The sequence below is a fragment of the Oncorhynchus kisutch genome, linkage group LG11 (assembly GCF_002021735.2).
Source record: "Oncorhynchus kisutch isolate 150728-3 linkage group LG11, Okis_V2, whole genome shotgun sequence".
Lineage (NCBI taxonomy): Eukaryota > Metazoa > Chordata > Actinopteri > Salmoniformes > Salmonidae > Oncorhynchus > Oncorhynchus kisutch.
Window position 1 is genome coordinate 76,121,160 of NC_034184.2, and position 21,581 is coordinate 76,142,740.

Consider the following 21,581-nt stretch of genomic DNA (forward strand, 5'->3'; position numbering starts at 1 on the left):
TTTTTTGCACACAGTGAGTCCATGCAATTTATTATGTGACTTGTTAAGCAAATGTTTACTCCTGAACTTATGTAGGCTTTCCATAATAAATGTGTTGAATACTCAAGACATTTCAGCTTTTCATTTTTAATTCCTTTCACAGCATGGCCTATTGAATGTAGGCCAGTTACAAACGCATCTCAATTTAAACACACGCTCACAGCATACAGATACAGAGCCCTTATCAGACAGAGCTTTTATAAGTCCAATCATTACGCAACATTTCTAAATGCAATCATGTGTAAAAAAACAACAACAACAAACAATGCTTGGGCCACGATTTAAAAAGAGCTTCTGTTCATATTTCTCAACTGGTAATTGAAACGCACTTCCAATTCGCCATTCAAATGCATTGGCAACGGAAGGCAGGCTTCATCAGCGCGTCACATACCACTTTGCAATGAGCTGGAGGCCATATTCATTTTGAAAACATAAAGCTACTTTGTTTGAAACCTGAATGTTTTACTACATATAGTGAAGCATGTTTTACCTTGCTTCAAAATAGCCTGGGCAACATCCATGGAGGCAATATGTTTTACCTTGCTTCTAAGTAGCCTGGGCAACATCCATGGAGGCAATATGTTTTACCTTGCTTCTAAGTAGCCTGGGCAACATCCATGGAGGCAATATGTTTTACCTTGCTTCTAAGTAGCCTGGGCAACATCCATGGAGGCAATATGTTTTAAATAAAGACTTCCATATGCCATTGAAACCAGTAGCCTGTTTCTCTCATGTTCTATTGGTTGTCAACTTTCTTTCTTTTTCCAGTTGCCAAATACACATTCGCTCATAACCAACAGCCTTTTGTGCAACGCTGCTCTAATAATGTTGAGGAATAATGTTTTATAAACATTTTAAGCAACATGTTCTCGTGTTTAAACGTTTTTTTTTTTATGTAGCTTAGCTCATACTGGTTGGATAAATTTGATTTTGAATTTAGGATCTATCACCCCACAACTGTCCCAGAGTCGTTGGACTATTTCTCTCTCTCCAAACTGACCAATAGAATAGGTAAAATGTTCTACCATGTGGGATAGTAGATTGACATAGGCTCATAGGTGGCGTGTCCATAAGGCTAGGGGAAGCTAAGCTTTCCCTAAGTCAATTGAATTAAATTGGCCAAATTACAATGATGTCAAAAAACAACATTTGAGAGTGGGCTGACCCTGGTGCTAGAGGGGGTACGCAGCTAGAGGTTGAATGTTTGAAGGGGTACGGGAATATAAAAGGTTTGGGAACCACTGATCTACACAGAATAGCCCATCGTAACAGAGCAAAAACAGTTTTGTAGAAATGTTTACATATTTATTAACATTTTGAAAACATAAATACCTTATTTACATAAGTATCCAGACCCTTTGCTATGAGACTCGAAATTGAGCTCAGGTGCATCCTGTTTCCAGTGTTCATCCTTGAGATGTTTCTACAACTTGATTGGAGTACACCTGTGGTATAATCAATTGATTGATTGATTTGGAAAGGCACACACCACTCTATTTAAGGTCCCACAGTTGACTGCATGTCAGGGCAAAAACTAAGACATGAGGTCGAAGGAATTGTCCGTAGAACTCCGAGGCAGGATTGTGTCAAGGCACAGATCTAGGGAAGGGTAACAAAAAATGTCTGCAGCATTGAAGGTCCCTAAGAACACAGTGGCCTTCATCATTCTTAAATGGAAGTAGTTTTGAACATAGAGCTGGCCACCCAGCCAAACTGAGCAAATAGGGAGAAGGACCTTGGTCAGGGAGGTGACCAAAGAACCCAATTGTCACTTTGACAGAACTCCAGAGTTCCTCTGTGGAGATGAGAGAACCATCTCTGCAGCACTCCACCTGTCAGGCCTTTATGTTAGAGTGACCAGACGGAAGCCGATCCTCAGTAAAAGGCACATGACAGCCTCCTTGGAGTTTGCCAAAAGGCACCTAAAGACTCTCAGACCATGAGAAACAAGATGATCTTGTCTGATGAAACCAAGATTGTACTCTTTGCCCTTAATGCCAAGTGTCATGTTTGAAAGAAACCTGGCAACATCCCTATGGTGAAGCATGGTGGTGGCAGCCTCATGCTTTGGGCATGTTTTTCAGTGGTAGGGACTGGGAGACTAGTCAGGATCCAGGAAAAGATGAACGCAGCAAAGTACAGAGATCCTTGATGGAAACCTTTAGAGCGATCGGGATTTCAGACTGGGGGCGAAGGTTCACCTTCCAACAGGACAAAGACCCTAAGCACACAGCCAAGACAACTCAGGAGTGTTTTCTTGACAAAGTCTCTGAATGTCCTTGAGTGGCCCAGCCAGAGCCTGGACTTGAACCCGATTGAACATCTCTGGAGAGACCTGAAAATAGCTGTGCAGCAACGCTCCTCATCCAACCTGACAGAGCTTGAGAGGGTCTGCAGAGAAGAATGGGAGAAACTCCCCAAATACAGATGTGTCAAGCTTGTAGCGTCATACCCAAAAAGACTTGAGGCTGTAATCACTACCAAAGGTGCTTCAACAAAGTACTGAATACTTATGGTAAATGTGATATTTACGGATTTATTTTTAACACATTTGCAAAAATTTATAGAAACCCATTTTTGCTTTGTCATTAAGGGGTATTGTGTGAAGATTGATGAGAGAAAAAAAAATATTTTAATCCATTTTAGAAAAAGACTCGAAAGTAACAAAATGTGGAAATATTGAAGGGATCTGAATTATTTCCGAAGGCACTGTAAAGTGTAGTAGAATGAAATGGTTTTTTCATAATTTTCAAAGAAATAAGAAACATATCTCATAAAAATACTAATTTAAAATCAGATTTATTGTCACATACACTGGATAGGTGCAGTGAGATGTGTTGTTTTACATGGTCGGCCATAGTAGTATGGCACCTCTGGAACAAATTAGTGGTAAGTGCCTTGCTCCAGGGCAGGCACATTGACTGATTTTTCACCTTGTCGGCTTGGGTATTCGAACCAGCGACCTTTCGGTTACTGGTAATAGCTGTTTTTTAAAATGTTTGTTTTGTTGAGCCAATAAATAAAATTGGCACCGACCAATTGTCCGGGGAAAAAATCCCATTGCCACATAATGCTTTTTAGCCTACTCATTGTTGGGAATACCAGTTGATGTAAATACATTTGACCAGTCCTGCTTAATGGTCTATGGGTTAAGTTACTTAATTTTGTGGAATTAAATTGCTGCTTGTGTATATTCGTTATGTACAGTGCCTTCAGAAAGTATTCATACCTCTTGACTTATTCCACATTTTGTTAAAGCCTGAATTCAAAATGGATTGAATAGTTTTTTTCTCACCCATTTACACACACTACCCCATAATTACAATGTGGAAACAAGTTTTTAGAAATGTTTTTAAGTTTATTGAAAATGAATTATGTAATTTACATAAATATTCAAAATATTCAATACTTTGTACAATCACCTTTGGCAGCTATTACAGCTGTGAGTCTTTCTGGGTAAATCTCTAAGAGCTTTCCACAACTGGATTGTGTAACATTTGCCCATTTATTATTTTCAAAATTGGTTGTTGATCATTGCTAGGCAACCATTTTCAGGTCTTACCATAGATTTTGAAGTAGATTTAAGTCAAAACGAACTCAGCCTCTCAGGAACATTCACGTCTTCTTGGTAAGCAACTCCAGTGTAGATTTGACCTTGTGTTTTAGGTTATTGTCCTGCTGGAAGGTGAATTCATCTCGGTGTCTGGTGGAAAGCCGACTGAACCAGGTATTCCTCTAGGATTTTGCCTATGCTTAGCTCCATTCTGTAATTTTTACATTTTAAATTCTGTATTTTACCCCCTTTCTCTCCCCAATTTTGATCTTGTCTCATCGCTGCAACTCCCCGACAGGCTCAGGAGAGGCAAAAGTCGAGTCATACGTCCTCCGAAACATGACCTGCCAAACTGCGTTTCTTCAGTAGCCAGCTGCACCAATGTGTCGGAGGAAACACCGTTCAACTGACGACAAAAGTCAGCCTGCAGGCGCCCGGCCCATCGAAAGGAGTCGCTAGAGTGCGATGAGCCAAGCAATGCCCCCCCCCCCCCCCCCCCCGGCCTAACCCTCCCCTAACACGGACGACGCTGGGCCAATTGTGCGCCACCTTATGGGACTCCCGGTCACGTCCGGTTGTGACACAGCCTGGGATCACACCCGGGTCTGTAATGACTCCTCAAGCCGCTGCGCCACTGACCGCTGCGCCACTTGGGAGCCCCCTGTTTCTTATTGTATCCTGAAAAATGCCCCAGTTCTTAACTATTACAAGCATACCCATAACAAGATGCAGCCAACACTATGCTTGAAAATATGGAGAGTGGTACTCAGTAATGTGTTCTATTGGATTTGACCCAAACTTTGTGTTCAGGACCAAAAGTGAATTGCTTTGTCACATTTTTTGCAGCATTACTTAAGTGCCTGGTTGCAAACAGGATGCATGTTTTGTCTCTCTCAATTAGGTTAGTATTGTGGAGTGATTACAGTGTTGTTGATCCATCCTCAGTTTTCTCCCTACCACAGCCATTAAACTCAAACTGTTTTAAAGTCACCATTGGCCTGATGGTGAAATCCCTGAGGGGTTTCCTTCCTCTCAGGCAACTGAGTTATGAAGGACGTCTGTATCTTTATAGTGACTGGGTGTATTGATACACCATCCAAAGTGTAATTAATAACTACACCATGCTCAAAGGGATATTCAATGTCTGCTTCTTTTTTTCCCACTCATCTACCAATAGGAGCCCTTCTTTTGGTCTTTGTGGTTGAATCTGTGTTTGAAATTCACTGCTCGACCGAGGGACCTTACAGGTATTTCTAATCTGTAAGGTCCCTTTTTTGCACACAGTGAGTCCATGCAATTTATTATGTGACTTGTTAAGCAAATGTTTACTCCTGAACTTATGTAGGCTTTCCATAATAAATGTGTTGAATACTCAAGACATTTCAGCTTTTCATTTTTAATTCCTTTCACAGCATGGCCTATTGAATGTAGGCCAGTTACAAACGCATCTCAATTTAAACACACGCTCACAGCATACAGATACAGAGCCCTTATCAGACAGAGCTTTTATAAGTCCAATCATTACGCAACATTTCTAAATGCAATCATGTGTAAAAAAACAACAACAACAAACAATGCTTGGGCCACGATTTAAAAAGAGCTTCTGTTCATATTTCTCAACTGGTAATTGAAACGCACTTCCAATTCGCCATTCAAATGCATTGGCAACGGAAGGCAGGCTTCATCAGCGCGTCACATACCACTTTGCAATGAGCTGGAGGCCATATTCATTTTGAAAACATAAAGCTACTTTGTTTGAAACCTGAATGTTTTACTACATATAGTGAAGCATGTTTTACCTTGCTTCAAAATAGCCTGGGCAACATCCATGGAGGCAATATGTTTTACCTTGCTTCTAAGTAGCCTGGGCAACATCCATGGAGGCAATATGTTTTACCTTGCTTCTAAGTAGCCTGGGCAACATCCATGGAGGCAATATGTTTTACCTTGCTTCTAAGTAGCCTGGGCAACATCCATGGAGGCAATATGTTTTAAATAAAGACTTCCATATGCCATTGAAACCAGTAGCCTGTTTCTCTCATGTTCTATTGGTTGTCAACTTTCTTTCTTTTTCCAGTTGCCAAATACACATTCGCTCATAACCAACAGCCTTTTGTGCAACGCTGCTCTAATAATGTTGAGGAATAATGTTTTATAAACATTTTAAGCAACATGTTCTCGTGTTTAAACGTTTTTTTTTTATGTAGCTTAGCTCATACTGGTTGGATAAATTTGATTTTGAATTTAGGATCTATCACCCCACAACTGTCCCAGAGTCGTTGGACTATTTCTCTCTCTCCAAACTGACCAATAGAATAGGTAAAATGTTCTACCATGTGGGATAGTAGATTGACATAGGCTCATAGGTGGCGTGTCCATAAGGCTAGGGGAAGCTAAGCTTTCCCTAAGTCAATTGAATTAAATTGGCCAAATTATTTAGCCTAATTAGTCTACTCCTGTTAATACAGAAATGAATCAAATCATGCAGAATAGGCTACGAAAGCATGATTTGGCCACAGAGGATCATTAGCTTCCCCTAGCCTACAAAATAAAAATGTGTGGATTGTTTTAAATTGCGTTGCCTACAGTCAGATGGAAAAGGAAAAAACTAAATAGATTAGTGATGCACCGATATGCAATAATTTTCTTACCGAAAAAAAGATACAGATATTTTCCTTGATGGAAAAAAAAGATACAGATGATTTAACATATTAGCGGCCTTTTAAGCATTCTAGTACAGTTAAATAGTGAACACACACACGGACACAGTGGTCTAAGGCACTGCATCTCAGTGCAAGAGGCGTCGCTACAGTCCCTGGTTCGGATCCAGCCACATCTGGCCGTGATTGGTAGTCCCATAGGACGGCACACAATTGGCCCAGCTTTGGCCGGGGTAGGCTGTCATTGTAAATAAAATAAAAATTCTTAACTAACTTGCCTAGTTAAATAAAGGTTACACAGACATCACACTGACCCCCAACAAATTTTTGTTGGCATTTACGTATGTCCCCATTACCAGTAAAACATAATCATTTACGTATGTCCCCATTACCAGTAAAACATAATCAAAAATCTCTTTCACTTACTTGCTGTGTTGTTCTGTTAATTTCTTCAGTAGTTCCGTTCTCAACCAGGATTTCTATGGAACGCCGTTTGGGTCTTTGTGTGCCAATAAAGATCCACATCAAATAACACTATTTGATGTGTCAAATAACCTTGTTGACCAACCAGGGTCTGAATATGACTGCACGTCCGTCACATAATAATTTAACGCATTCATACATTTTTCACGTTATTACACATTGATTACATGATCACTCAATGTGTAACTCCGGTAGGGCAACATCTGAAACATTGCACACTTGGTAGTGTGTACCGGTGCTCGACCAGTCGGCGAAAGCCAACTTCGCCCACGACAGAACGGTTGATTGTCAAGGGCAATGTCACCATTGGCTTTAATGGTTTTTGCCTTTGAGTTGTCTCGCTGAAATTTTGTTACTCTTTCAAATGACTGCTCGACTTGTTGACTGCTCGATCCACACAGCAGAAATTGTGGGCTAGGTTAGGGATGCTGTGTTGCAAGTGTAGCGCAACATTTTACGTGGCGTTATTACGTCATGTACCTTCGTTATATAGGTTGCTAGATCGAATCCCCGAGCTGACAAGGTAAAACTCTGTCGTTCTGCCCCTGAACAAGGCAGTTAACCCACTGTTCCTAGGCTGTCATTGTAAATAAGGATTTGTTCTTAACTGACTTGCCCAATTAAATAAAGGTTTAAAAAAACATATAGGTATGCATGGTAGCTTTGACATCAGTTTTTAACTAGACATTGGGCCGATACCGATGTTGGCATTTTTAGCTAATATCGTCCGATTCCGATATGTTCACCGATTTATATCGTTCATCCCTAAAATAGATTGTTGTTGAGTTGCAGCTGTCAGTGAGAAGTCAAAATGCAACCGGTGCGCCTCTCGGGAGGCCTCCTCCAGTTTAGATGGACATCATAGTCTGTTTGTGTCTCCCCTTCTCATAGGCCTATTACATGGACAACGTTGATTTATTGATCTTTTGTCCGTGTCAGCAGAGTAGGCTACCCTGCCATTTGTTGTTAAAAAAGATTCTGCTCATGTCTTCGGTCATATACAGAACATTCGGGAATTATTCATACCCCTTGACTTTTTCTACATTTTGTTACGTTACAGCCTTATTCTAAAATGGATTATTTCATTTTTTCCTTTCTCATCAATCTACACCAGGTTTTGCCCCCAATGGTACGTGCAATGCCGTCAGGGGTACGCCAAATAAAAATGGTACGTGCAATGCCGTCAGGGGTACGCCAAATAAAAATGGTACGTGCAATGCCGTCAGGGGTACGCCAAATAAAAATGGTACGTGCAATGCCGTCAGGGGTACGCCAAATAAAAATGGTACGTGCAATGCCGTCAGGGGTACGCCAAATAAAAATGGTACGTGCAATGCCGTCAGGGGTACGCCAAATAAAAATGGTACGTGCAATGCCGTCAGGGGTACGCCAAATAAAAATGGTACGTGCAATGCCGTCAGGGGTACGCCAAATAAAAATGTGATTCATATTAAAATATATATTTATTATTTGTAACTTTTTTCTCCTTCACATTTTCAAACAGTCCATTTATATTTACCAACGGGGGCTATACATTTGGGTGAGTTTGTTTTCTCGCCTGAGTAGCCTCGTTTCGATGCCAAAAATAAAATTAAACAATCAAGTGTTCAGCGATATAACAACACATTGTCAAATACAGGTAGGCTAGTTAAATAATTAACATCCAATCACATTAACCGTTACTCTCTCGCGTAAATTCCACTAAAGGTCCGTATGTAGCCAAACGCAGCTGCTGCTCATGTTGGTATCTGTACTGATGGAGCAAAAGCCATGACAGCGAGACATAGTGGAGTGGTAACACGTGTGCAAGCAGTTGCTCACGACGCCACTTGGGTACACTGCAGCATCCACCAAGAGGCTCTTGCTGCCAAGGGAATGCCTGACAGCTTGAAATACGTTTTGGACACTACAGTGAAAAGGGTTCACATTGTTAAGCAAGTTCCCTGAACTCTTGTGTATTTTCTGCGCTATGCAATGATATGGGCAGTGACCATGTAACGCTTTTACAACATACAGAAGTGTGCTGGTTATCAAGAGGCAAAGTATTGACATGTTTTTTTTGAGTTGAGAGACGAGCTTAAGGTTTTCTTTACTGACCATCATTTTCACTTGTCATCATGCAAGCGGTCAGATGAGTTTCTCACACGACTGGCCTATCTGGGTGATGTTTTTTCTCGCCTGAATGATCTGAATGTAGGATTACAGGCACTCTCCGCAACTATATTCAATGTGCGGGACAAAATTGAGGCTGTGATTTAAGAAGTTGGATAACACACAGGTCTTTCCATCATTGTAAAAAAAAAAATTGTGCAAATGAACTCAAGCTTATGGACAATGTCAAATGTGATATAGCGAAGCACCTGAGTGAGTTGGGTGTTCAATTACGCAGTTACTTTCTGAAATGGATGACACGAACAGCTGGATTCGTTATCCCGATATCTGAACAAGACAGCCTCAAAATTGCAACATGCAGTTCTGTGAAATTGGAATTGAATCGGAAGCCACTGCCAGATTTCTGGATTGGGCGGCGCTCAGAGTATCATGCCTTGGCAAATCACGCTCTTAAAACACTGATGCCCTTTGCAACCACATACCTATGTGAGAGTGGGTCCTCGGGCACAGACTGTGTGTGGAAAATGATTTAAGACTAAGACTCTCTCCCAATACAACCCAACATTGCAGAGTTATGTGCATTCTTTCAAGCACACCTTCTCATTAACCTGTGGTGAGTTATTCACAATTTTCAATGAATAAATAAGGTTTTATATGTAAGATGGTTAAATAAAGAGCAAGATTATTAATTAGTATTATTTGTGCCCTGGTCCGATAAGAGCTCTTTGTCACTTCCCACGAACCGGGTTGTGACAAAAACTCATTCTTATGTGTAATTAATGTATTGTATAGTGTGTTGGTGGCAGGCTTACAATGATGTCAAAAAACAACATTTGAGAGTGGGCTGACCCTGGTGCTAGAGGGGGTACGCAGCTAGAGGTTGAATGTTTGAAGGGGTACGGGAATATAAAAGGTTTGGGAACCACTGATCTACACAGAATAGCCCATCGTAACAGAGCAAAAACAGTTTTGTAGAAATGTTTACATATTTATTAACATTTTGAAAACATAAATACCTTATTTACATAAGTATCCAGACCCTTTGCTATGAGACTCGAAATTGAGCTCAGGTGCATCCTGTTTCCAGTGTTCATCCTTGAGATGTTTCTACAACTTGATTGGAGTACACCTGTGGTATAATCAATTGATTGATTGATTTGGAAAGGCACACACCACTCTATTTAAGGTCCCACAGTTGACTGCATGTCAGGGCAAAAACTAAGACATGAGGTCGAAGGAATTGTCCGTAGAACTCCGAGGCAGGATTGTGTCAAGGCACAGATCTAGGGAAGGGTAACAAAAAATGTCTGCAGCATTGAAGGTCCCTAAGAACACAGTGGCCTTCATCATTCTTAAATGGAAGTAGTTTTGAACATAGAGCTGGCCACCCAGCCAAACTGAGCAAATAGGGAGAAGGACCTTGGTCAGGGAGGTGACCAAAGAACCCAATTGTCACTTTGACAGAACTCCAGAGTTCCTCTGTGGAGATGAGAGAACCATCTCTGCAGCACTCCACCTGTCAGGCCTTTATGTTAGAGTGACCAGACGGAAGCCGATCCTCAGTAAAAGGCACATGACAGCCTCCTTGGAGTTTGCCAAAAGGCACCTAAAGACTCTCAGACCATGAGAAACAAGATGATCTTGTCTGATGAAACCAAGATTGTACTCTTTGCCCTTAATGCCAAGTGTCATGTTTGAAAGAAACCTGGCAACATCCCTATGGTGAAGCATGGTGGTGGCAGCCTCATGCTTTGGGCATGTTTTTCAGTGGTAGGGACTGGGAGACTAGTCAGGATCCAGGAAAAGATGAACGCAGCAAAGTACAGAGATCCTTGATGGAAACCTTTAGAGCGATCGGGATTTCAGACTGGGGGCGAAGGTTCACCTTCCAACAGGACAAAGACCCTAAGCACACAGCCAAGACAACTCAGGAGTGTTTTCTTGACAAAGTCTCTGAATGTCCTTGAGTGGCCCAGCCAGAGCCTGGACTTGAACCCGATTGAACATCTCTGGAGAGACCTGAAAATAGCTGTGCAGCAACGCTCCTCATCCAACCTGACAGAGCTTGAGAGGGTCTGCAGAGAAGAATGGGAGAAACTCCCCAAATACAGATGTGTCAAGCTTGTAGCGTCATACCCAAAAAGACTTGAGGCTGTAATCACTACCAAAGGTGCTTCAACAAAGTACTGAATACTTATGGTAAATGTGATATTTACGGATTTATTTTTAACACATTTGCAAAAATTTATAGAAACCCATTTTTGCTTTGTCATTAAGGGGTATTGTGTGAAGATTGATGAGAGAAAAAAAAATATTTTAATCCATTTTAGAAAAAGACTCGAAAGTAACAAAATGTGGAAATATTGAAGGGATCTGAATTATTTCCGAAGGCACTGTAAAGTGTAGTAGAATGAAATGGTTTTTTCATAATTTTCAAAGAAATAAGAAACATATCTCATAAAAATACTAATTTAAAATCAGATTTATTGTCACATACACTGGATAGGTGCAGTGAGATGTGTTGTTTTACATGGTCGGCCATAGTAGTATGGCACCTCTGGAACAAATTAGTGGTAAGTGCCTTGCTCCAGGGCAGGCACATTGACTGATTTTTCACCTTGTCGGCTTGGGTATTCGAACCAGCGACCTTTCGGTTACTGGCCCACCGCTAGGCTACCTGCCGTGTCCTCTACACTACATGCGCTCAGACATTCATTCAATTGTCTTTTTTTGCAATCAGTGATTGAGTTATATTATTAGCCTAAATTATAACTATCCAATCCACATTACGAATAGTAGGCTGTCTTGCGTAAGTCTACAAATGCGTTGATGTATGGAGTGCTTTTTTGGGAGGGGGGGATGCTTCCCCAAATTTGAAACTCACACGCCGTTTATCCATAGGCTAGTGATTCTACTGTTCTTTACTGGTCTTGTTGAGGAAAAGTGAATGTGAACTGTTATCCTAACAGACACACCTCATTGAATCCTCCACTTCTATGTTCTGTTAATATGAATTGCCATAATCAGAATGTTATTCATGTTATTCTGAGCACCGTGGGTGGACGCTCTAATCAGGTTACGCACCCAATGCATGTGGGTCCGGTAAATTCAAATTCTGCCGGTCAAATGTCCAGCGCCACATTTTCATAACGGAAACCCCAGTGAGTCTGTGTGCATGCATGTGTCTATGGGGGGGGGGGGGCTCTGGGGTGTTTTATGGCCCTGTTTTATTGTCCTCTGCCAAATTCTTGGAAGGACTTCAAAACAACAACATCACCCTGACACCCCCCCCCCCCTATCCTCCTCCCCCTTGTCCCCTGGGGAGGTCAAAGGCAGGTCAGGGGTTCAACTGTAAGTTGAAGCATGTTGTTGTTCCTGGACTAGAGGGAACAGAGGGAGGAAGGATTCACCACTATCTGACCTCTCATTCAACTGGCTCTTTCCTGCTCTAGTTACGCCGCTCCACACATGGATTGAAATTGAAGGGGATTTTGTGTATAGCTGCCCTTTGGGCCCAAGTGGTGGGTGTTTTGAATAAGTTATGTGTGTCCTGAGGTTTACTGTGTGTGTGTGTGTGTGTGTGTGTGTGTGTAGGTTGGGCCCATGTGGTGTGTGCCCTTTACATTCCTGAAGTGGAGTTTGCTAACGTCTCCACCATGGAACCCATCGTACTGCAGTCTGTCCCCCACGATCGCTACAACAAGGTACACACACACACACACACACACACACTTCACTCTGTCCCTACATTTCTGAGTGTGTGACTGGATGTGTTTTCTCATGCGTGTGTGTAGACGTGTTATATCTGTGAAGACCAGGGCAGAGAGAGTAAAGCTGCCACCGGAGCCTGCATGACCTGCAACAAACATGGCTGCCGACAAGCCTTCCACGTCACATGGTGAGCGAGCCCCTTTCAAATACCTATAGCTTTATTAACACGTTCACATTGTGAGCCACATTAAAATATCTAAAACTTTATTAACACAGCAAAAAATACATCACTGTCCATCTGTTAACATAGTAAATACATCTCTCTGTCTTTAGTCTCTCCATTTTTTGACACATATCTCTGTCCCCTTCTCTCTCTTGACACTTCCTCTCTCTCCTCAGTGCCCAGTTTGCTGGGTTGTTGTGTGAGGAGCAGGGGTCGGACGCAGACAACGTCAAATACTGCGGCTACTGCAAGTACCATTACAGCAAACTGGTAAGATCTCTTTCTCCCTCTTTCTTTCTCTTTTTCTCCCTTTCTTTCTCTACTATTTTTCCCAACTGTCTTACTGTGCTGGGGAGGAATGCCTCTCACCTCAGAAACCTGGGATCTAGTTTTGTTTGAATAGACCTCTCACATTCTTGCTTCCCTCTGTCTGAGCTTCGTGAAGGCTCACACTTCCCCAATACACACACGCGCACACACACACACACACACACACACACACACACACACACACACACACACACACACACACACACACACACACACACACACACACACACACACACCTCTCATTTCTTGAATGACTTGGCACTCTCTCCTCTGCCAATTACAACTGCTGAAAGTGGAGCCATCCGTTAATCTCCACCCCCTCTAGCTCCTCTCTCACTCTTTAATTTTTATCTTCCTCCCTCCTTCCCTTCTCGCTCTCTTCCTCCCTCCTTTCCTTCTCGCTCTCTTCCTCCCTCCTTTCCTTCTCGCTCTCTTCCTCCCTCCCTCCCTCCTTCCCTTCTCGCTCTCTTCCTCCCTCCCTCCCTCCCTCCCTCCCTCCCTCCCTCCCTCCCTCCCTCCCTCCCTCCCTCCCTTCTTCCCTCCCTCCCTCCCTTCTTCCCTCCCTCCCTCCCTTCTTCCCTCCCTCCCTTCTTCCCTCCCTCCCTCCCTCCCTTCTCCCCTCCCTCCCTCCCTCCCTTCTCCCCTCCCTTCTCACTCTCTTCCTCCCTCCCTCCCTCCCTCTTTCCCTCCCTCCCTCCCTCTTTCCCTTCTCACTCTCTTCCTCCCTCCCTCCCTCTTTCCCTTCTCACTCTCTTCCTCCCTCCCTCCCTCTTTCCCTTCTCCCTCCCTCCCTCCCTCCCTCCCTCCCTCCCTCCCTCCCTCCCTCTTTCCCTTCTCACTCTCTTCCTCCCTCTCTCCCTCCTTCCTCTCCTTCCCCTCCCTCCCTCCCTCCCTCCCTCCCTCCCTCCCTCCCTCCCTCCCTCCCTCCCTTCCCTTCTCCCTCCCTTCTCCCTCCCTCCTTCCCTTCTCCCTCCATCCCTCCCTCCCTCCCTCCCTTCTCCCTCCCTCCCTCCCTCCCTCCCTCCCTCCCTCCCTCCCTCCCTCCCTCCCTCCCTCTTTCCCTTCTCACTCTCTTCCTCCCTCTCTCCCTCCTTCCTCTCCTTCCCCTCCCTCCCTCCCTCCCTCCCTCCCTCCCTCCCTCCCTCCCTCCCTCCCTCCCTCCCTCCCTCCCTCCCTCCCTCCCTCCCTCCCTCCCTCCCTCCCTCCCTCCCTCCCTCCCTCCCTCCCTCCCTCCCTCCCTCCCTTCCCTCCCTTCCCTTCTCCTTCCCTTCTCCCTCCATCCCTCCCTCCCTTCTCCCTCCCTCCCTCCCTCCCTCCCTTCTCCCTCCCTCCCTCCCTCCCTCCCTCCCTCCCTCCCTCCCTCCCTCCCTCCCTCCCTCCCTCCCTCCCTCCCTCCCTCCCTCCCTCCCTCCCTCCCTCCCTCCCTCCCTCCCTCCCTTCTCCCTCCCTTCCTCCCTCCACCCAAGCTTCTCTCCTTCCCCCTCTCCAGCCTTCTCTTCCCCCACCCCCGTCCCTCTCCCCCTCCATCAACCCCATCTAATCTCATTGACAAATCAGCAGTGCCTCCCAGGCCCTTTGTCCCCTTCACCCTTCTACCCCCCTGCCCCCTGTATGCTAAGCCCAGGCCGGGTGCAGCGGTTTGGGTTACAGCGGCAGAGCGAGGTCTCTAGGGTCTGGAGCTCCACTCTGACACTGGACCTCTGCACCGGACGACAGCCCCAGTCCACAGGGCTTCCTCTCTGGCTGTCTGGGGCTGGGAGAGTGGAAGGGGTGGAGGGTGAGGGGTACTGGGGTTAGGGTTACAAGTGGGTAAAGAGATGCTTACCAATTCACATTTGTACACACCACTCCACACAGACACACAATAAATGCTTTCACTCACACACCCATACACTCGCTCTCTCTTTCCCTCTCTTCTCTCCCTCTCAGAGCTCTTTGGAGCGAGAGCCCCGGCTGTGTCACAGATTTTGTGCTCCACCCCTACCATCCATCAAGGGGAAAAATACACACACACACACAAAGTGGGGGTAGGATTCTGACTGAAGCATTGGGGTTTAAATGGGGGTGGGTAGCATTAGATAAAGCAATGGCTTTACATTATTTAGTGTCCTTTGCGCGCGTGCACACACACACACACACACACACACACACACAGTGATGACATTTTATGATGTTAACAAATGCTTATAGTTCTATTGATCCTATGTAATGGCTTTGTATGGTGGGGTCTGATATAATTAGTCTGGTACAGAATAGAGGAGAAGAGAAACACATGAGAAGGAATCAATGACAGACAAGCCAATGTTGGCAGCAGAATGGATTTCATAAGACGCCACATGGGTTGATGAATGTCACGCTCGGAACATGTGACATTTACAGGTCTTGTCGTGACATTGTGATGTTTTTACATGAATAATCCTCTTTGTGGTCAATGGGGTCATAGATAATGATGTTCTCTTACAGTAGACAAGAAAGGGCTCAGCGTTTGTTTTCCTTCAATAGTTTGGTGGTAAATAGTCTGTGGTTGGTATATTGTGCCTGGAGGTGTAGAGGAGGGGAAGGGTCCTTTCAGTGTGTGTGTACATTTTAGGGCTGGCACAGTTACCTTATTATGGATGAACACCGTCATGAAGAGCAAATGAAATAACCGTAACAAAATTGTTTTGTTTTTTGTGGGGGGGGGGGGGGGACTAACAACTGACTGAAGACAGGACGGCTGGGTCTGTCTGGGTCTTAACAACGTGCTGAAACAAGCAAGGTGTTGCAGCGAATGAGTCTTGGTTTGTCTAGGCAACCCCCCCTGCAGCAGCACACGTTCTATATGAATAGAACGGGGCTGGAACCTCTAACCCTGGCAATTTGACTGGTAAACACTCCCAATGGCTGCCTGGTATTGTGATGCATTCATTTCCATGGTATTGTAGAATGTTCATTCAATGTATGTTAACTGATATCATATGGCTCATGCAATGTAGTGCTGTCCCAGACCCCCAAAACATCTTGGTCGACCAAGAGTCGTCTGTTCTTTCGACCAATCGGCTGGTCGAAATGTTAAAACGTGAGTTTTTCCATATATAGACACACCCTATGCGTTAATATTTGTTTTACTATATGTAGGCTACTGAGCTTATCTGATGCTTTAAGCACACTGTGATTAAATATTTAAGACACACGAATGACTCAAGAGGGAGCCAGAGAAAAAACCCTCTTCCCAAACCACCTCCTCCTGCTGCTTCTGGCCTTCGCAAATTGTGCCATTATGCTCCCGAGTTGCCAGTAATAGGCTATGCCTGGGGTCAGCAACCTTTTCCATTTGGAGTGCCAATTTATCGTTCAATTTTTACCGATCCGCCGTGCCAGTTATGATTTTCATATGCACATTTTTGTGGAACAGTTTAATTTATTTTATAATAAAGCCTTCGTAGCTCAAAATCATTGTCATCTGATTAATACAAAATTCTATCTAAATCAAAATGATACAAATGTAAAAGTAACTTCTCTTGCCAACTATGTAAAAAAATAGCCAACAAATAAAAACAATGCAGCCTGCGGGTAGAAAATATCCTGATAAAAATAAATCACATTGGCTAGCATGGCCCAACTTGAAACATTATATAAACTTGGTCCAGTCTGAAGCTGGTGCTAACAAACTTGCGACATTGTATAACATATTCTGGACCCTCAGTTTCCAGCTCCAGTGAGCTCCGGGCAGACACAGCTTTAGGCTATTTGCGCAAGGGATAAGAAGTAATCCAGTAGGCCTATTTTATGACGTTCCATCGGATCAGAGACATTTTTCTCCCTTTCACGCTGAGTGGTCATCGAAAGGGAGAGAGCTTGAAAGATTTTTCAAATGGGCTACATTGAGGAACAATTATCTTTCTAGAAGTTTGTAAACACAGACCTTGTTACTTGCTGTTTGAGATGAAGAAACAATGACTGCCATCACTGAGTTGAATGGGCCCGTTTTCTTCACTTCATTTCTATGGCAGGAAACACAGACAGGAGCAGAGGAGGAGAAAATGCAAGTACATTTGATTTGATGTTCTACTGGTTGTTACGGTGACCGCGGTCAATAACCGGCATTTTAAAATGCCACGACTGTCGTGGCCCTAGAGCAGGAATGGCTGATCTTGATGAGGATGGGAGCAACAGAAATATGAATGCATGGTGAGGGGCTCGTGGGTCTCTGTATCCATCCATCATGTAGTCAGTGCTGCCCTATCCTTTTGGGGGGCCCCAAGAATGGTTTTGTTACCTGGTCCTCTACCTTTTTAGTTAATTTATTCATAAGTCAAGCCTATATTTAGCTTTATTTATGTGGTCTTTATTTATCTTAGGTCTTCTGTTCCTCTACCCTTTTTAGTTATTCATTTATTTTTGTATTTAGATTTATTTATGTGGTCTATATTTAGCACGGGTCTACGTTAGTAACGTGTGGTTCCTCTATACCTTTAAGTGGGCGAGCACGGCGGGAGGGCGAGCACGGCGGGAGGGCGAGCACGGCGGGAGGGCGAGCACGGCGGGAGGGCGAGCACGGCGGGAGGTTATAGGGCTCAGTGCTGGGATAAAGTGGGCGAGCATGGCGGGAGGTTATAGGGCTCAGTGCTGGGATAAAGTGGGCGAGCATGGCGGGAGGTTATAGGGCTCAGTGCTGGGATAAAGTGGGCGAGCATGGCGGGAGGTTATAGGGCTCAGTGCTGGGATAAACCCTCTGACCAACGAGACCACAAGGTAAGAAACACCCAACATATCTCTACGTGACTGTGACGGACACAGCAACCATTCGCCCTCTCTGAATAGATATATATATATATATATACATATATACATACCCACAGACACTGTAGACAGAGGGAACAACACACAGCAAAGAATTAGAGACAGCTAAGGATAGAAATGCCTGAGCTAAGTTACTTGGCATGAGTGAGGTCATGTCCTTTGAATTGTTGTCAGGCACCAAGGATCTTGATCTCTAACCAACACTTTATAAACCAGTCAGCGTTACCCCACCAACTACGCCACCACTGTGTGAGATAGAGCGCCTTACACATGCTTCCCTCCTCCCTTAGAGTTACCATTGATCTAACATGACAGGGTAGGTGTAATCTATGTAGTGGAACCCAAGCTTTCACCTATCTGACCCTATAAGATCCCTCTTTTATTACTAGATGTAAATCAGTGAAGGGTGCACGGTGAAAGGTAGACACAGTAATATTACAGCCTTGTACACAGTGGGGTGGTTTCCTGCTTACACAGATGAGTCCAGGTGTATGAACAGGACCACAGTCATTGGCCATGCATCCTTTTTTTCATTATGACATCAGAGGAAGTCACACACTCATCAATCTCTTTTCCTCACCCGATTGGTCAACTCCTGGTTGCTCCACCCCATTGGATAAAAGTCCTGTGGTCTTCTGATTGGATAACGTGCCAGTAGTCATGCTTTTTGTATTTCAGTCGTAGTTCATTTTAAAAATGAGTAAGTAATTGATTTTCTGAACTTGATCTTTTCGAGAGCTTGAGTTTTTAGCTAACATTCTCAATGACACCATGTAGTAAGTGAAGTCATGTAACATGATCCTGGGCTGCATGGTCAGTCAACTAGACTCATGAGTGAGACTATTACCAAGTTTTTTTGGGGTGACACTTTTTTTGTAAAACAGTGATGAAATGTGTGTGTGCACATGCATGAAAAAAGCAGAGTTGGCACAGTTGTCTAGTTCCCCCAGTGTTTCCTTCTTTGCGCTGGCTTTTGTTACACAACCTGATTTGCATTAGCAAGATAACCCTCTATCCTTAACCCCCCTCCCTCCACATTCCAGATGTGTGTGCCTACCTATTTCCAAACCCCCCAGCTAAATAACAATGAGGACTAAAAGCTTCTCCTTCCACCGGTCTCTCATATAGCCTGCAGGAAACACACACACACACCGGTCTCTCATATAGCCTGCAGGAAACACACACACACCGGTCTCTCATATAGCCTGCAGGAAACACACACACACCGGTCTCTCATATAGCCTGCAGGAAACACACACACACCGGTCTCTCATATAGCCTGCAGGAAACACACACACACACACACCGGTCTCTCATATAGCCTGCAGGAAACACACACACACACACACCGGTCTCTCATATAGCCTGCAGGAAACACACACACACACCGGTCTCTCATATAGCCTGCAGGAAACACACACACACACCGGTCTCTCATATAGCCTGCAGGAAACACACACACACACCGGTCTCTCATATAGCCTGCAGGAAACACACACACACACCGGTCTCTCATATAGCCTGCAGGAAACACACACACACACCGGTCTCTCATATAGCCTGCAGGAAACACACACACCGGTCTCTCATATAGCCTGCAGGAAACACACACACCGGTCTCTCATATAGCCTGCAGGAAACACACACACCGGTCTCTCATATAGCCTGCAGGAAACACACACACCAGCTGGTCAGAGAGCCTGTAGGAAACACACCCACCAGCTGGTCAGAGAGCCTGTAGGAAACACACACACCGGTCTCTCATATAGCCTGCAGGAAACACACACACCAGCTGGTCAGAGAGCCTGTAGGAAACACACACACCAGCTGGTCAGAGAGCCTGTAGGAAACACACACACCCACCAGCTGGTCAGAGAGCCTGTAGGAAACACACACACCAGCTGGTCAGAGAGCCTGCAGGAAACACACCCACCAGCTGGTCAGAGAGCCTGTAGGAAACACACCCACCCACCAGCTGGTCAGAGAGCCTGTAGGAAACACACACACCCACCAGCTGGTCAGAGAGCCTGTAGGAAACACACACACCCACCAGCTGGTCAGAGAGCCTGTAGGAAACACACACACCAGCTGGTCAGAGAGCCTGTAGGAAACACACACACCCACCAGCTGGTCAGAGAGCCTGTAGGAAACACACACACCAGCTGGTCAGAGAGCCTGTAGGAAACACACACACCCACCAGCTGGTCAGAGAGCCTGTAGGAAACACACACACCCACCAGCTGGTCAGAGAGCCTGTAGGAAACACACCCACCAGCTGGTCAGAGAGCCTGTAGGAAACACACCCACCAGCTGGTCAGAGAGCCTGTAGGAAACACACCCACCAGCTGGTCAGAGAGCCTGTAGGAAACACACCCACCAGCTGGTCAGAGAGCCTGTAGGAAACACACCCACCAGCTGGTCAGAGAGCCTGTAGGAAACACACACACCCACCAGCTGGTCAGAGAGCCTGTAGGAAACACACACACCCACCAGCTGGTCAGAGAGCCTGTAGGAAACACACACACCAGCTGGTCAGAGAGCCTGTAGGAAACACACCCACCAGCTGGTCAGAGAGCCTGTAGGAAACACACCCACCAGCTGGTCAGAGAGCCTGTAGGAAACACACACACCAGCTGGTCAGAGAGCCTGCAGGAAACACACACACCCACCAGCTGGTCAGAGAGCCTGTAGGAAACACACACACCCACCAGCTGGTCAGAGAGCCTGTAGGAAACACACCCACCAGCTGGTCAGAGAGCCTGTAGGAAACACACCCACCAGCTGGTCAGAGAGCCTGTAGGAAACATACACACCAGCTGGTCAGAGAGCCTGCAGGAAACACACACACCCACCAGCTGGTCAGAGAGCCTGTAGGAAACACACCCACCAGCTGGTCAGAGAGCCTGTAGGAAAATGCACATGGGAATTCCTGCTGGGTTGGTGAGGATTATTTTCTCTTCGATGAGGGGGGAGTCTCTGTGTGTAAAGTGATGTGGATATCGGAACGTGTATGGACATTCAACCCTCTCAGCCTAACTCTGTCCATCAACTGCAACCACTGGAATGTTATTGTGAAAGAACAAGGGAATCCACACAGGGCTCTACAGTGGGACCGTTTTACTTGCATATCTGCCCAAATATTTGACTGTGCGAGCTGGAGTTTTAATTTAGGAGCTCCAGTGCGCCTAGAAAAATATCACCCAGGTGATAATTGTTGCAAGGATTACTTCAATGTACCACAGCCCCTGAGCGCCATGGACAAAACGTCTTGTTACACCAAATAGTTATTGTTACACACGTGTAGTTAGCTACAAAGTGTTACCTGCCTCGACACACACTGGGAGATACAGGAAGTACTGGGAGATACAGGGAAGAGAAAGACAGGAGTAGAACAGAGGGATTGAGGAAGAGGGTTGGTGTAGAGAAAGACAGGAGTAGAACAGAGGGATTGAGGAAGAGGGTTGGTGTAGAGAAAGACAGGAGCAGAACAGAGGGATTGAGGAAGAGGGTTGGTGTAGAGAAAGACAGGAGTAGAACAGAGGGATTGAGGAAAAGGGTTGGTGGAGAGAAAGACAGGAGTAGAACAGAGGGATTGAGGAAGAGAAAAGCGAACGATAGAGGGATGCTGGGGGAGTGCCGATGGTTGTCATGGTGCTTCTGTGTGCCGGTAGCATGTTTGAATCTCAAT

The 21,581-nt window shown here is 45.1% G+C and overlaps 1 protein-coding gene across 1 annotated transcript in view; it reads left to right on the plus strand.

Annotated features, from left to right (window-relative positions):
* LOC109899216 (MLLT10 histone lysine methyltransferase DOT1L cofactor) overlaps positions 1–21,581 on the plus strand; it is an 83,881-nt gene that overhangs the window by 20,125 nt on the left and 42,175 nt on the right. The window contains 3 exon segments of the mRNA XM_031835062.1: positions 12,442–12,551; positions 12,642–12,745; positions 12,958–13,051. Coding sequence (XP_031690922.1) covers positions 12,442–12,551; positions 12,642–12,745; positions 12,958–13,051 — 308 coding nt within the window.